Raw genomic sequence first — 15,539 nt, 5'->3', positions numbered from 1 at the left:
CATTTAGTTTTTGTTTAATTTTTAAAATAAAATATATTGTTTAAAATTTGTTTTCATTGGTTTAAGGTAGTAAAGATTAATCATTGTTAGATAATATGATTTTTGTTATTTAAAAAAAAATCTTTATAATTTTAAAAGTTAACATCGACAAATATTTAAATATTTAACATATGGAGGTATAGTATTACAACATTAAATTATATCTATTTAATTTATAATATATATAAATCCAATAGATCATATCTTATTTAAATCCAATTATTGATAGCCCAATAAAAATTTCTAGTAGGTTCAAAATTTAAATGATAAGATTAAAAATGAAATGTAACATAACTTTTTAGGAATAGATTCATTAGGTCTAATTTTTAAAAAATCACACATGAATCAAAGTTGTGACTTCTGTTACTTCTGTTTTAATATAAGATGATGATATAATCATTTTTAGGCCAAGATAATTATTGTACATCATCAACTTGCCTAGATCCACTAATAAAGCTTCAGTGATTTAATTTGTTGTTAAAACTGTTAAGTGTGGGTTATTGGTTGTTGTATTTTAATGGATTTGACTATCCGAACAAAATCTAGTGTTATTGGTTCTGTGATTTTAAAATCTGTATTAAAATCATGTGTTATTAGTTTAATGATTCATAGATTCTATATTAAATCAAGTGTTATTCAATTGTACGGATTTACTAATATATTTGATTTTATAATGGATTTGAATGGATTTGTTTGGATTTTTTAGTTAAAAATACAAAGACTCAAATCCGAGGGAAAACCTCCGGATTTGCATATTTTACTTGGATTTATAAATACTATATGGATTTCTAAATCAATCAAAATATATAAACCAATAACAGCCCCTAAGATTGAATGACACAGGCTGGAAATTATTGAGAAAAATTTAGGGTCAAATGCTACATGTACTTTTGTTTTAATAGTTTAGATTGATTAATGAACTCCACATAAAATATAAATACGTAAAATTATATAAATTAGAAATGTTAAAATTACAATATTTATTATTTTAGTAAACCATTAATTTAGTAAGTCAATAATTTATAAAGTCTTACAAATATTTCTAAACATTAATCAATGTTTTAATTATAAAAAGTATTATGTGACGATGCCAAATATTCTCGTGGGATGAAGCATCAATAATCCAGAAAATGAGTGAACTCAGAACTGAATGATGCTTTGGTGAGACTATGTTTTGAATAAGGAGACGGTGAAGAAGAATTCTGCCACGTGGAGAAAGCGCTAACACTGCATTCGCCAAATATTTCCGTGGGATGAAGCATCAACCTAAGAGGTAGCTTCGTAGCTAGACCATCTCCAATGAGACTCTATTTTTTCTCTATAATTTACATCAAAATAGAATAACTCTATTTTAATGTAAATTATAGAGGAGAAAATAGAGTTCTATTGGAGATGCCTTTAGACTGCACGGGAGGCCTCGGAGATCATGCACATGTTATAAATCTCCAAAATGACATGAGCATGATGGTAATGAACAATGGTGATGTTTGTGAGACATACAATGGAGACCCGAGCATGCATGCTGGTGAGTGGCAGAGTGGGGAACATAAGCGGAACTCTCTTCCCCACCTGGAAGTAGCAAAAGAAAGAAAGACTATAGTTCCTTAAGAATGGATAAACCTTATAGTCCGAGGGCACAATTTGTTTGTTTGTGATGATTTCTTTGAATATAATGTATTGTGTGAAGTTCTAAAGAAACATGTCACAATGCATTAGCTTTTGCATCAGAATCATCTACGAAGTGTAGTATAGCTTTACCTTTTCGAACAATAGAATGAGCTGACTTCACTTCATGTTATATAGTAACATGAATATTGAGGCTTCAATACGCCAATGTAAGATAGGTTGCGGTACTTTTCTGAAAAGTTCATGCCATAGCCCACGACAGTCATATGGACACTGAACAAATTCAGAAGGTGCAACACATGTTCAAGCATAGGCATAACATCACACAAACTGAACAAAGAGGATCAAGCTAGGAACTCACCTATTCCTCTAAAGAAAATCATATAATACTGAACCATATACTCCATAGCCCTAAGACAAACGCATAACGATATACAAATTTGAAAGGGGAGCGAGAGAAGTAATAGCTTATACTTCGAAACCCCTGTACAATATTCTTCTTCCAGTCATCTTAAAATGAACATGTCTTGGGAAGTTGACAGCGAAGAGCTCACGAACTTCTCTTCTAGCAAAACGTGGAACGCAGTTAGAAACAGGGGACCCACTCGGAATTGGACACAAAACATCTGGTTTAAGGGGCATGTTCCTAAGCATGCTTTCACAATTTGGATTGCTCACCAAGATCGACTTCCAACCAGATCTCGTTTGTCTAGCTGGGGGATGAACGTATCTCCGTTATGCTGTCTCTGCGCAGTTTATGAAGAAAGCAGAGATCATCTCCTGCTGCGTTGTGAAGTTAGTGAATCAGTCTGGGAATTGGTCTTGCAGAGACTGGGATATAATCCTTTTGGTTTTCATACATGGACAGCTTTTTCAGACTGGCTCTCCATGCGCGACAAAGTCACAAGCAGAACTCTCAAACGACTTGTTGCCCAAGCGACGATATCGAGCATATGGACAGAACGAAACAAACGCTTGCACGAAGGTGAAGCTCGGACGCCACAAGGGATATTCAGAATCATTGATCGCTTCATAAGAGACACCATCCTTGGAAAAATAAAAAGGAAAGAGTTCATGTCTCTTATGCAGCAATGGCTACGTCGTGAGTAACCTACGGGAATCTCATCTTTTGATAACTTAGCTTTGTTTTATTTTTTGCCGAAGCTGACTTATCCAAGTATTAAAACTTTTGTAAAATTTACAAACTCTTCTCACATTAATATGAAATTCACATTTTGGCAAAAAAAAAAAAAATGAACATGTCTTCTCGATGGCTTGTCGTGTTGGGTACACACTGAAAGAGAGGATTTTTTTTTTTAAAATTCAGGTGCTTGATTTGGCAGTTGTGTGTATTGTCTGTATGGCGAGGTATCAACAGTGTATGTTCGCATTTTGATAAACCAGTAGATAAAATTTAGTTCCAGAACTAAGGAGTGTGACTGAGATGCCAAATAACATGTTCAAAAGCACCAAGTTGAACAAATATTCTAATGCTGCTTGATCATCACCAGTCAGAGGAGACAGATGGAAGATAGACGGTAGCCTTACTTCTCTAGATGCAGCATCAAAGAGGCAGATTTTCTTGCATGTAACATGATTTATGCTTACATTATTACTACTTCTCTGATTTGATTTCATTTTTTTTGAGCTACCTACCTCTCTAGGCCAGAAACTTGCCGGATGTAGTTTGCGTGTGTATAGCCGCTTTAACTATTGTTTAACGACGATAGGGGTTCCTTACGTCGTTTGAATGTGTAGATGCAGTAACGACGAGAAAGAAGGATACAAAACATATAACTCTAGTGACAGTAACAGCTCCTACGCCTACTTACAAATATGTCGTTTACTTGGTAGATGAACAATGTGAACAGTAAGCAGCAGCACGAGTTGATTGAAAACATGCTTTCAAGCATAATGATAATGATATCTCATGATTTTTATAAGTTTTAGATTCATATTTTAGCTTATTATGATCATTTTAGGTTGCATTTAGGTCTTTGTGTTGTATTTGCATACTCATTTGCATATCATAGGGGTTGGAATGCTTATTTGGAAGTTTGGGGCGAAATTCAAGGGCTAAGCTGCACACTATGGAAGTCTGGGGTCAAATATGAAGTTATCCAAAGTTCAGGGACCAAGGTTGCAGTTTCAGAATATTCCCTTGGGTTAGATTGCACAATCAAAAGTCTATGGGTCAATTCGTGAGGTCATTTCTGCACATTCCAAAGTATTGGGCCGATTTGTAAAGAACCAGAAGTTCAGGGACCTGTTTTGAAAATAGGGAAGAATTGGCCATTGTTGCTCTTCGATGAGGTTTACTTCGATCCGCGACGATGACGGAGCTGAGCCGTGAGGAAAGCTGGTCGCTCTGGAGCCGGCATCGCGAGTTGCAGACCATGGCGGAGGAGAAGACGATGGCTTAGTGATGGGTTCGTGGTGGTCCGAGCACGATCTCGTCTTTGGAGAAGGAGCCTCGCCAGAACAGAGCACGACAAGACCATGAGCCACCTCCGAGAGCCTTCACGTCATTGGAGTCGCGATGTGAAGAAGTTAAGCTCGGGTCTTGAGACAAAGAAAAACGAATCGGAGCTCAAGCTCGTGGAGGTTCGTAGCGGCTTGGCAAAGCGGGTTAATGAGGTCGCCACATCATGAGCGAGTGCTGGAGCGGCCATTGGTAGCGGGGACGTGACGCCGCTCGGGAAGACGCGGATTCGCTAGCGGCCACTGGTAGCGGGACGTGATGGCCGCTACGAACAGATTTGGAGATGTTGACCGGTTTATTCCGGTTTGACCCGGTTTAATTCACTAAACCAGCTCGAGTTTGGCATGTCTTATATATAGTTTTAAACCTAAAAACCTGAGGGATATCTCATTTTTCTCTCAAGAACTTGCCTCCCTTTGTAAAAAAGCTTGGATTTTTATATCACAATCTAAGAAAGTTTTTAATTCTATATCTTGTTTCTCCTTTTCATAAACATGGTGAGCCTTGAATTCATCATGGGTTTGAGGTTTCTCATGGAGATTAGAGAGTAGACACTCCTTGGATTCATGGTTAAGGTAGATTAGGGTGATTAAGTGTAGATTTAGGGTGTTTTATTGTAGATCCTTGTATGAACTTGCTTGTTGAGTATTTTTAATGCTTGTTTAGTCTTGATCACTCTAAACCTGATTTCTAAACACTTCTCATCAGACATGATTAGATGAAGTGTTTGAATCAACTCAACTAAGCTCTAGTGAGATTAGCCAAGGACACTTGATGTTAGAATTGCTAGATAGTTATTAAACTTGAACTTAAAGATTGCTTGATTGAATTAAGCCAAAGACATTTGATGTTTAATGATTTCTAAGCAAATGGACATTTACCTAGACATAGGACTTGTCTAAAATTGTGTTTAGACTTAAGAGATTACTTTGATTGAAAGCTTGTCACCTAGATTGGATCTTAGTTACTTGAAGTCAATTCCCAATACCCATGGATTCACTTGTTTAAATTGATTAAAACCTTGTTGTATTGCTCTGTTTGCTATTGTTAGTTGTCACACACTCACCACTATTGAATCTACTTAGCTTAAGAAATGACTTGTATTCTCACTGATTCACATCACTAGGACTGGTTCGACATTCACCCCACTATACTACAACATTTGCAATAGGCAAAAACCCTATTACCAAATTGGCGCCGTTGCCGGGGAACTAAGTAGATTTGTCATTAAGATTTCAAACTTTCTTGAGATTAAGCTTTATTTTCTTATGCTTTGTTTTGCTTTTGTATAGCTACTAACCTCTTCTTCTAGCTTTTGTTATTTGTAGAGATGGCTTCAAGCTACTCTGAGAAGCCACAAGAAGAGGAAGAGACATTTGAAGATCGCATTGAAGATCAGCCATATGTGAAGCCACCACCCTTTGATATACGCATACTCACACCAGATCAAAGAGTGGAGTTACACCGGCTTCAGAGAACGAAAGAGTATTGGGGTAAGCCAATAAGACACCTAGCACAAATGGTCCGGATAAACCTTATTAGGGATAGAGCAGAGTTTGAAGGAAGAGATGTTAACCAGTATGAGTTTGATGCTGCTTGTGCCCTTGATGAGGTAATGTATTGGGTTCCACCACCCCAGCTGGAAGGTATAAGCATTTCCACTTTAGAACTTAAACTTGAGGAAATTTGTTTGCCTTGTGGTGAGGATAACGCCCCTGATCTTGATTCTCTTGTGCTCATAAATGAATGTCTTGATCTGATATGTGAAACTAGGAAACTAGATGAATTGAGAGTAGAAAAGCTTGTTAAAGATCACATTGAAGTTTGCTTTGTCAAGAACTATATTTGTGCTTCATTTGATCTTGAGTCCAACTTTTTGCTGCTTGAGAATTCTAGACCTCTTCTTGAACTTGCTGATTTAGGGGATGAACTTGATGTGGATAAGCTCTTGCTTGAGATAGAAAACCCCCATGCTGAAAACTATCATGAGAATGTGAACATTGTGAATTATTTGATTGATGGAGATAGAGTTGACTACTTTGTTAAAACTTCGTTTGAACCTGTAGTTGATTTTGTGTTTCCACCTATTGCTTTTGATTCTCATGATCATCTGAACCTCAAGAAACATTTCATAACTCATATCATATCTTTAGTGAAGCTCTTTGAGGAAAAATCTGTCTATTTTCTATGGACAGTAGTGTGTTTCTTTGCACACTTGGTTTCTTGTTCTTGTAGGAGAAAGACCAAAGGTGCATTGGCTCAGCCTTTTGATACTTATGATTAGCAAGCACACAAAGTCAAGCTAGAGACTTAAAACAAGCTCACTTGGGAGGAAGTCCCATGTCTATCCCTATATATATTATAGTTTTACTTGTGTGGTTTTTCTTTTGTGTGTTTAATAAGTGTGTTTAAAATTTTTAGGTGATTCCCCTCTTAATCAAAGAAAAAGATGGCCATCCAGCAAAGCTACAAGTGTTAAAATTATTCAACTCCATCTAGCAACTCCAAGCTAAGTGTCTCTACAACCATTGTAAATATATAGTCTTCTTGTTTGTTTCTTCTAGACCTCTTCTTTCACCTTGCTCTCACACAAGAGACTGTGTGAAGTAAGTGTGGGGGGAGAGTCTACTTATCTCACATGTTTTCTGTTTTGTTTACTTGTCATAAGCATTGCATATCCATTTGCATAGAAAATCCATAAAAAAAAAAAATTAGTTATATCATTTGCATCTTTAGGTTTGAGTCTAGATCATATAGAATGCATAGGTAAAATCCCTACAAAGGACTCATGCAATGAACTCATTGTTGATACCCTTTTGAATCATAATAAGTAGCTTGAGCTTCTTCTGAATTTCTTGTAGACTTCGAGCCTTGAAAACTCCTCTTAAGACTCATTGAATCTTACTCTTTGAAACCAACTCCGATCTTAATTGACTAAAATGAACTTAATGCTTCTTGCTTATGGTCTCTTGAGTACTAAATCATGGCTTTACACACACTTGAGCTTGTATAAACCATTTTACCAATCTTTTTGACAACTCAAGTGGTAGTCCATACCCTAAACCCTTCCCTTCTTTCAAACCATCATTAATTGTTGAGTGAGGTCTTTTTGTGAAAGCTTGTCATGTGCAAAATCTTGAGAGTATTAGGAGCGACATTGATTTGTTCTCATCTCTTGCTAGCATTAGGACCTCTTTTGGGCTAGAATCTAGGATGGTGGTTGGAATGATGTGCTTTAATTATTTTGATCTTGAGGGTTGAATTGGGAAAGATTATGTAAAGGAAATAATTCAAAAAAAAAAAAAAAAAAAAAAAAAAAAAAAAAAGTGTGTCTAAATATATATATATATATATATATATAGCTCAGATTGTGTCAATAAAAAAAAAAAAAAGGGGTGTTCATTGGATAAGAGATGAAAATGGGTATACATTTGGGATTTGAGATGAAGAAAAGAAAGGGTAGAACTTAAAAATTGTCTAGGAAAAGGGTACAATGATGAGAACCGATTTATGTATGCATTAATTGCTCCTTTTCTTAGATAAATTTTGCATCATGATCAAACTTCTATTCTTGAGTGTAAGTCACCATAGCAAAATGTATTTGGACCCTTCTCATTCTTCACATTAAGCCATTTTTTTTTTTCTCACCAAACCAAATGATTTGGACCAATTGGCAATTTGCGAGAATTCACTTATGATATTTCTTATTGAATGTGAGAGTTGTTTGATTTGAGGATTCATGATAATGAGTTAAAATATCAAAGGAATTGATAGGCCGAGAGAAGTTAGAGCTAATAAAAACATCTTGCTCTTGCTATTTGGTATGATTTTGTAAGGATATCACAACGATGGCATTGAAGAGTTTCTTAAGGTCATGAGTTTCCATTTGTGTATTGAAACATCACTTCCCATGTTCTTGAAAGTTTACTTGAGGACAAGTAAAAGACTAGTGTGGGGGAGTTGATATCTCATGATTTTTATAAGTTTTAGATTCATATTTTAGCTTATTATGATCATTTTAGGTTGCATTTAGGTCTTTGTGTTGTATTTGCATACTCATTTGCATATCATAGGGGTTGGAATGCTTATTTGGAAGTTTGGGGCGAAATTCAAGGGCTAAGCTGCACACTATGGAAGTCTGGGGTCAAATATGAAGTTATCCAAAGTTCAGGGACCAAGGTTGCAGTTTCAGAATATTCCCTTGGGTTAGATTGCACAATCAAAAGTCTATGGGTCAATTCGTGAGGTCATTTCTGCACATTCCAAAGTATTGGGCCGATTTGTAAAGAACCAGAAGTTCAGGGACCTGTTTTGAAAATAGGGAAGAATTGGCCATTGTTGCTCTTCGATGAGGTTTACTTCGATCCGCGACGATGACGGAGCTGAGCCGTGAGGAAAGCTGGTCGCTCTGGAGCCGGCATCGCGAGTTGCAGACCATGGCGGAGGAGAAGACGATGGCTTAGTGATGGGTTCGTGGTGGTCCGAGCACGATCTCGTCTTTGGAGAAGGAGCCTCGCCAGAACAGAGCACGACAAGACCATGAGCCACCTCCGAGAGCCTTCACGTCATTGGAGTCGCGATGTGAAGAAGTTAAGCTCGGGTCTTGAGACAAAGAAAAACGAATCGGAGCTCAAGCTCGTGGAGGTTCGTAGCGGCTTGGCAAAGCGGGTTAATGAGGTCGCCACATCATGAGCGAGTGCTGGAGCGGCCATTGGTAGCGGGGACGTGACGCCGCTCGGGAAGACGCGGATTCGCTAGCGGCCACTGGTAGCGGGACGTGATGGCCGCTACGAACAGATTTGGAGATGTTGACCGGTTTATTCCGGTTTGACCCGGTTTAATTCACTAAACCAGCTCGAGTTTGGCATGTCTTATATATAGTTTTAAACCTAAAAACCTGAGGGATATCTCATTTTTCTCTCAAGAACTTGCCTCCCTTTGTAAAAAAGCTTGGATTTTTATATCACAATCTAAGAAAGTTTTTAATTCTATATCTTGTTTCTCCTTTTCATAAACATGGTGAGCCTTGAATTCATCATGGGTTTGAGGTTTCTCATGGAGATTAGAGAGTAGACACTCCTTGGATTCATGGTTAAGGTAGATTAGGGTGATTAAGTGTAGATTTAGGGTGTTTTATTGTAGATCCTTGTATGAACTTGCTTGTTGAGTATTTTTAATGCTTGTTTAGTCTTGATCACTCTAAACCTGATTTCTAAACACTTCTCATCAGACATGATTAGATGAAGTGTTTGAATCAACTCAACTAAGCTCTAGTGAGATTAGCCAAGGACACTTGATGTTAAAATTGCTAGATAGTTATTGAACTTGAACTTAAAGATTGCTTGATTGAATTAAGCCAAAGACATTTGATGTTTAATGATTTCTAAGCAAATGGGCATTTACCTAGACATAGGACTTGTCTAGAATTGTGTTTAGACTTAAGAGATTACTTTGATTGAAAGTTGCCACCTTTAGATTGAACCTTGATCACCTTATATCAATTATCCTTACCATGGATCCATCCTTAGTATTTGATTGAATTCTTGCACTTATTTCTTGATTGGATTTGAGATCACCTTGTTTATATTTCTAGGATATTAGTTTGTTACAAATCTTCTATCTTCTTGTTTGCTTAAATTAGGAAGGTTTGTGTATTCTTGGTGTTATAAGTCTCTAGTTCTCTGTGGATTCGATCCTAAAATGCTACAATGACATACCATTCGATTGTGGTATTGTTGGCACATTAGGTTAATTGGTGTGTGCTTAAACGCGTAATCAGATAACAAAAATGTGTCAGTGGAGATGTAGATGATGAGGCACATTCGGTTTTCAATTAATCATAGTTAGCCGGTGACCATTTCTATCCACGTGTGATGAATTAGAGATATCTTGTCACTCATTATCTACAGTCTAATATATAACATAATACTAAAGAACAAAGATTGCAAAAGAAATTAGAGAAGGTCCAAAGAGTTAAATCATTAGATAGACTCAAAACAAAAATAAAAACAAAAACTAGTCTTAAAAGAAAAGAAAACCAAATGTAAACTAAAGTTGCAAACGGGAAGATTCAAGACGTCCTAAAAGTTTTCAAAGAGCATTTTGTCTAATAAAGCCAGAAGAAACATTTTCACTCCGTTGAGGAGGGAGCAAACTGGTCATCAACGGATGACACAGCTGATGGATTAGCAGAGAGTCTGAGGACATCCAAAGCCATAGACACTTTGGCCTTAAGAGCTTCAGGTGACTCAAGAAGGTGCAAGATCTCCGCTTGGTCCATCTCTAGCAGCATCCCTGTAACTTTGGCCACATGAACTGGCTCCTGCTTTTCCACAAGTGGGTAAAGCTGCTCTCCAAGAATCTATCATCATCAAAACAAGATCTTCAACAAATTTTATCTAATACAAGGCTCAGATGTGATGAGATATTTACACTCGAGACACAAACCTGCGAGTGATTGGAAGGGCTAGCCAGTGCCAAGGCAGAAGTGAGCTTAGAAATGGGTAGGAGAGGTGGCCTCTGTGGGTTTTGAGAAGCATTGTGAGAGATTGCAGATGCATCCACAATGCCTTGTGGGGCAGCTGCTTCCACTCCGTTCATCCTGTTACCCGGACCTCCCATGTATCTCATTCCAGAGTTTACATTGTGCTGCATCATCTGCCATTTCAAAATAACAAAAACCAAGTTGAAAATAACAAACAATTTTGCTAAAAGTCATAGAAATAATAAGGTTAAAGTTTACATACTTGTTGTTGCTGCTGAAAGTTGTGCTGCATGTTAGGAGCACCACGCCTGAACCCAAAACGAGGACCAGGTTGATTTGGCCTCTGGAGAGGGTAAGGCATCATGAAGTTAGCCGGGCCGGCACCCGGACGCACCCCAGGCATGAACTGAAGTTGGTACCCGTACCCCATAGGCTGTGACGGCACCAGACCTTGACCGTTCTGGCCCATGTACATTTGATGGTGTGGCCCTGCAGCTGGCCCTCCTGTTGGGTGATGATGGAACCCACCCATTGGTGCATTTGGTCTCATAGAAAACATAGTCTGAATAAAACATAAATAAGATGTGAGAGAACAAGTTTCAAAACACAAGTAATACAGTTCAAAGAGACAGAGGGATAAGAAACCTGAAGATGAGTCCTCCTCTCTTCCTTGCGTTGAGCAAAAGCAATGTAAAGAGGCTTCCTTCCAATCATCTTCCCATTCATTTCATTCATCTAAATATAAAAATAATCATCTCAAATGTACATGGGTACAATTAAAAAACATATAAATAAATATATAAACAGATTGTGAAAATGATTGCAAGCTTACAGCTTTTAAAGCTTCTTCAGGACTAGAGTACGCAACAAAACCAAACCCTCTGCTCAAACCTTCTGGGTTCGTCATAACCTAACAATGATTACAAACAAAACATTTTAGTTCCAACCTATGCAGTAACCTTTAAGACGTGTGTTTTAAAATCAAGAAACCAAACCTTGCTTGAGGTCACATCACCATACTCAGCAAACATCTCCTTAAGCTTCTCATCATTCACACCATCATCAAGATTCTTCACATACAAATTCGTTCCGTTCGACTTCTCCAACCTCTCTTGCTCATACTTCCTCCTCAGCTCCTCACCCCTCTCAGCCTTCTTCTGCGCCCTCCCAACGTACAACACATCCTCACCAAGACTAATCCCATTCATCTTCTCAACCGCAACCGCAGCCGCCTCAGGGCTCTCGAAGTTCACAAACCCGAAACACCTCGAGTTCCCACTCTCGTCTTTCACCACAACCGCACTAGAGATCTCTCCGTACTTCCCAAACGTCTTCTTAAGCTCATCATCTGTAATCTCCTTAGGCAGATTCTTCACGTAGACATTTGTGAAACGCGGGACAGCACCGCTCTCGCGAGTCCTGTCCTGACGACGGACAAAGGGTCCCACAAAGACTTGCTTGTCGTTGAGAAGCATCCCGTTCAACTTGTCGATAGCGGCTTGAGCGGTTTCTTCCTTCTCGAACTGAACGAAGCCGTAGCCTCTTGACTTTCCCGTACCGTCCATGGCTACCTTGCATGAGAGTATGGTCCCGAAACTCGAGAAGGTGTCGTACAAGGCTTTGTTATCAATGGTAAGGTCCAGGTTTTTGATGAAAACATTGCCTTTTCCGCTAAGTCTTGTGCTCGGGTCACGGTTCGAACGCATGATCCTTATGGGTCTGTCTTTGATCGGAGTGTAGTTGAGAATATCCATTGCTCGCATGGCTGTTACAATAATAATATTTTTTTAATAAACCACAATAATCAATATTCGAAAAAAATAATTTTTCTTTTTTAAAAAGTTCGATCCCCAGACATTCTTATAGGCACCAATCCTCAATTAAACCTAATCTTCTATTAAATCTAAATACCGCGTAGCAATAATAATAATTAATTTGAGAATTGGGGTTGTTAAAGTACCATCATCGGGATTAGCGAAGTTGACGTAAGCGTATCCAAGTGAACGACGAGTCAAGTCGCGACAAACCCTAACTGTTTGGACAGGAGCCACTTGGTTGAAGAGATCCAACAGATGTGCTTCGTTGACAGTTTGGTCCAAATCTCCGACATAGAGAGACGAGTTAGGGTGCGTTTGTAACACTTCGGCCGCCGCAGCCGCAACGGCAGCTACCTGAGTCGCGTGAGGAGGAGACGCAACTGTAACCGCTGGTTGATTAGGGATGACTTGATCAACCATCGCTGTCGTCGGGGCAATTCCAGATGCAACCGCCGCCGCCATACCGCTCTGATATTTAGGGTTTTTGTTTCGTATGTGTGCAAGACAGCGAGAGAGATTAAGTTTGTGTGTTTTGCGATCTTTTAAATCTTTCAGAGAATATTTTGCGAGATTTTTATTTATTTGATATTTTGGTTTTGATTTTGATTTTTTTCCTTTTTTGATAACTTCGGAGAAACGATAAGAGTGTGGTAGATGTGCTGTTGTGTATTTATACATTCGCTAACTAACGAATCGGTCCGTACGGATCTGAGTTCGAACTGATGTGTCTTTTCAGATTGATCGAGTTTTGTGGGCCCATAACTTAACAAATAATGTATAACATGGTGACACGTGTCCGTCTTTCTTTTGTTTTTTGTCGCCTTTTATTGTGCATCTACAAGAGTAACGTGGATATTCAATTTAACCATATATCCTCTACTTTTGCGTTTCTTATGATTTGACCTGACCACTTTACATGCGGGAAAGTACAGATAGAAGAGGATAGTACATAAGAAAAATTAGGTCAAAATTAAATCGTATAATATTGTGTTCAATTGTTTATGTTTTAAAAATCGAAGATGCTCTCTGTGATGAGTTCTTCAACGTGAGTTAATAACTTCTTCTAACATCCAATGTGGATATGATTCCAAAATATGTGAAAAGTATCAGGCAACTATTTACTTATATTTGTTACAATGTTGATGGTACTTGGAACTATCTGATAAATTCAAGTCAAATTGTGTTTTACATTTTTTTTTGCTATTTCAGTTTGTACATCCATACCAACTTTTGTAGATGAATTCATTCAATAGTTTCTTAATAACTTTTTTTTCTGGGGAAGATTATTTGGTTAAAAACATGTTGACTTTCACTTATATACTCTATCAATTTGTTCAAAAGGTTAATAAGCATTCAAAATACAAAGTTCGTGTGAAAAAAATCATACATAAAGTCAAATAATTTTAGATATTTCCTAATCATTGTCTACCAACTTTTTAAAAAATTGTGCATAACATAAACTAGTGACCGGTTGTAGATTTTTATTTTTTCTAACTGTAAGATTTTCCATCAGGAATAATACAAAAGAAAATATAACATGGCTAGGCTTGTTACTTTGACCAAACTTTTGGGTTTCGAGAGATTAAATTATCAATTTCCACTCGCATACACATGAAAATGCATAAAACTATAAAGTTCAACAAATGCAAATGGAGAAAATGATTTGCCCTCTTGGTTCTGAAAGCAAGCAATTTTTGGCGCCTCAAGGCTTAACAAAGACAACAAGTGTTTACCAAGGAAGGGAACTTGTTGGGTTTAAGATAAGAGAATCTCTATATTACATGATGACGGATTACAATTTCCAGCACATTTACAAGTAGACAAGATGTTAGGGACTGTGATATCACCAGCCACACTTCTTGAAGAAGTCTCTGGTCCTCTTCCTCGCTCGGGTGATTACTATTACTATGCACGCGAGCACCCACGGAGGAAAGTTCCCCATGGAGATAGTGTTCTTGATCCACGCTGGAGGGTCTTTCAATAGAAACGTTATTAGCAGCATAACAATCGCGACTCCAAGCACGATTCTTGTAATGGGTTTGAGCAGAGAATCCTGGAAAAGACAAGAAATATTGCAACTTTTATACGTTTTTTTTCTTCTTAATTTCTTATAACAATAGTATCCAAAGATATTGAGCCAACTGTGGCTTCCTTTGTAGTTTCTATATTTGTCTTTGTTTACCTTTGAGATCCAGAGGTGTGATTCCAAGAAACTATTTACTTGACCAAAAAGCACTAGGACCGGGATTCTGACCCAAACCAAAATTGGTTTCTGGTCCGGGATCGGTTATAAATTCCGTTCAATTAGACAAATCTTAAAAATAATTCGGTTCAACTCGGTAAGTCTTTTAAAAAATTCGGTTATCGGTTTGTTTAAGGAAAAAGTTAACCGAATTTCCGAACCAAACTAACTAAACTAACCAAATTTCAAACCGAACTAATTAAACTAACCAATTTTTGAACCATAAACCAGAACAACCTGAAATAACCAAATTTAACCGAAAGTAACCGAGACCATCGTAATTTAAACCAAAATAACTCGAAACAAATCGATTCCAACAGTCAAGAGGACTCCATCGGAAGGAAATAAATTATTACCTGAGGTTCACCGTCGATGAAAACGACGGCACTATCCCTGTAAGTCAGCACAGACCGGCCATTTCTAGGGTTAAATCGGATCGGGACGGCTCGACCTTTCTCGACGTTGAAAGCGAAGATGGATTTCAATCCGTATTTCTCAAGGATAGATCGGACTTCGAGCTGATCCTGCTCCCAGCCGCCGAGATTCGACTTGAACACGTCGACCGGACCTTTTCCGCACCGGTATAGATGGATCTCCACCTCCGGCACCTTTGCCGCCGCGTTCCTTGGCCTCGATTCACCGTCGGGTTGTTGAGAATCGTCGAGCAACGGAATGGTCTCTTCAATCTCTTGTTGTGGATCTCTCTCCTCCGCGTTTCCCGGCATCGTTTCTATTGACATGGCTAACGATTCGCCGTTCCGATGTTAAGGTTTTCTGTTTATCAAAAGAAAAAAAAAAAAAACTCTCTATTACGACGCCGTTTCGTATCAGGGGAAAATACTTTGTAGT

The 15,539-nt window shown here is 38.1% G+C and overlaps 3 protein-coding genes across 3 annotated transcripts; 1 reads left to right on the top strand and 2 right to left on the bottom strand.

The window, feature by feature from the left end:
• Positions 1–2,187: 2,187 nt before the first annotated feature.
• LOC106432277 lies at positions 2,188–2,775 on the top strand. The gene has a single exon (XM_013873121.2). It carries the CDS (start codon positions 2,188–2,190, stop codon positions 2,773–2,775), a length of 588 nt encoding a protein of 195 aa, XP_013728575.2.
• A 7,314-nt stretch (positions 2,776–10,089) lies between these two features.
• On the bottom strand, positions 10,090–13,093 carry LOC106432291 (polyadenylate-binding protein 5-like). The gene is made up of 7 exons (XM_013873129.2): positions 12,592–13,093; positions 11,627–12,396; positions 11,464–11,541; positions 11,277–11,366; positions 10,894–11,193; positions 10,595–10,804; positions 10,090–10,508 (listed from the first exon to the last, which is right to left on the bottom strand). The coding sequence occupies exons 1-7, from the start codon at positions 12,908–12,910 to the stop codon at positions 10,278–10,280; spliced, it is 1,998 nt and encodes a 665-aa protein (XP_013728583.1). The 5' UTR covers positions 12,911–13,093; the 3' UTR covers positions 10,090–10,277.
• A 973-nt stretch (positions 13,094–14,066) lies between these two features.
• LOC106353749 lies at positions 14,067–15,489 on the bottom strand. The gene is made up of 2 exons (XM_013793541.3): positions 15,047–15,489; positions 14,067–14,501 (listed from the first exon to the last, which is right to left on the bottom strand). Exons 1-2 carry the CDS (start codon positions 15,428–15,430, stop codon positions 14,292–14,294), a joined length of 594 nt encoding a protein of 197 aa, XP_013648995.1. The 5' UTR covers positions 15,431–15,489; the 3' UTR covers positions 14,067–14,291.
• Between the last annotated feature and the right edge of the window lie 50 nt (positions 15,490–15,539).

Source organism: Brassica napus, chromosome C6 (genome assembly GCF_020379485.1).
Source record: "Brassica napus cultivar Da-Ae chromosome C6, Da-Ae, whole genome shotgun sequence".
In the NCBI taxonomy this organism is placed as follows: domain Eukaryota; kingdom Viridiplantae; phylum Streptophyta; class Magnoliopsida; order Brassicales; family Brassicaceae; genus Brassica; species Brassica napus.
The sequence above is the reverse complement of the archived record's forward strand: the minus strand, read 5'-3'. Positions and strand labels throughout refer to the sequence as shown.

Excerpts from the sequence above, each read along its gene's own strand:
- LOC106432277 (XM_013873121.2), top strand. The coding sequence starts at position 2,188 with ATGTCTTGGGAAGTTGACAGCGAAGAGCTCACGAACTTCTCTTCTAGC.
- LOC106432291 (XM_013873129.2), bottom strand. The coding sequence starts at position 12,910 with ATGGCGGCGGCGGTTGCATCTGGAATTGCCCCGACGACAGCGATGGTT. Across the intron at positions 11,542-11,626 it reads GTGATGTGACCTCAAGCAAG|GTTATGACGAACCCAGAAGG; the intron begins GTTTGGTTTCTT and ends AATCATTGTTAG. Across the intron at positions 10,805-10,893 it reads ACTTTCAGCAGCAACAACAA|ATGATGCAGCACAATGTAAA; the intron begins GTATGTAAACTT and ends TTGAAATGGCAG.
- LOC106353749 (XM_013793541.3), bottom strand. The coding sequence starts at position 15,430 with ATGTCAATAGAAACGATGCCGGGAAACGCGGAGGAGAGAGATCCACAA. Across the intron at positions 14,502-15,046 it reads TCATCGACGGTGAACCTCAG|GATTCTCTGCTCAAACCCAT; the intron begins GTAATAATTTAT and ends TGTCTTTTCCAG.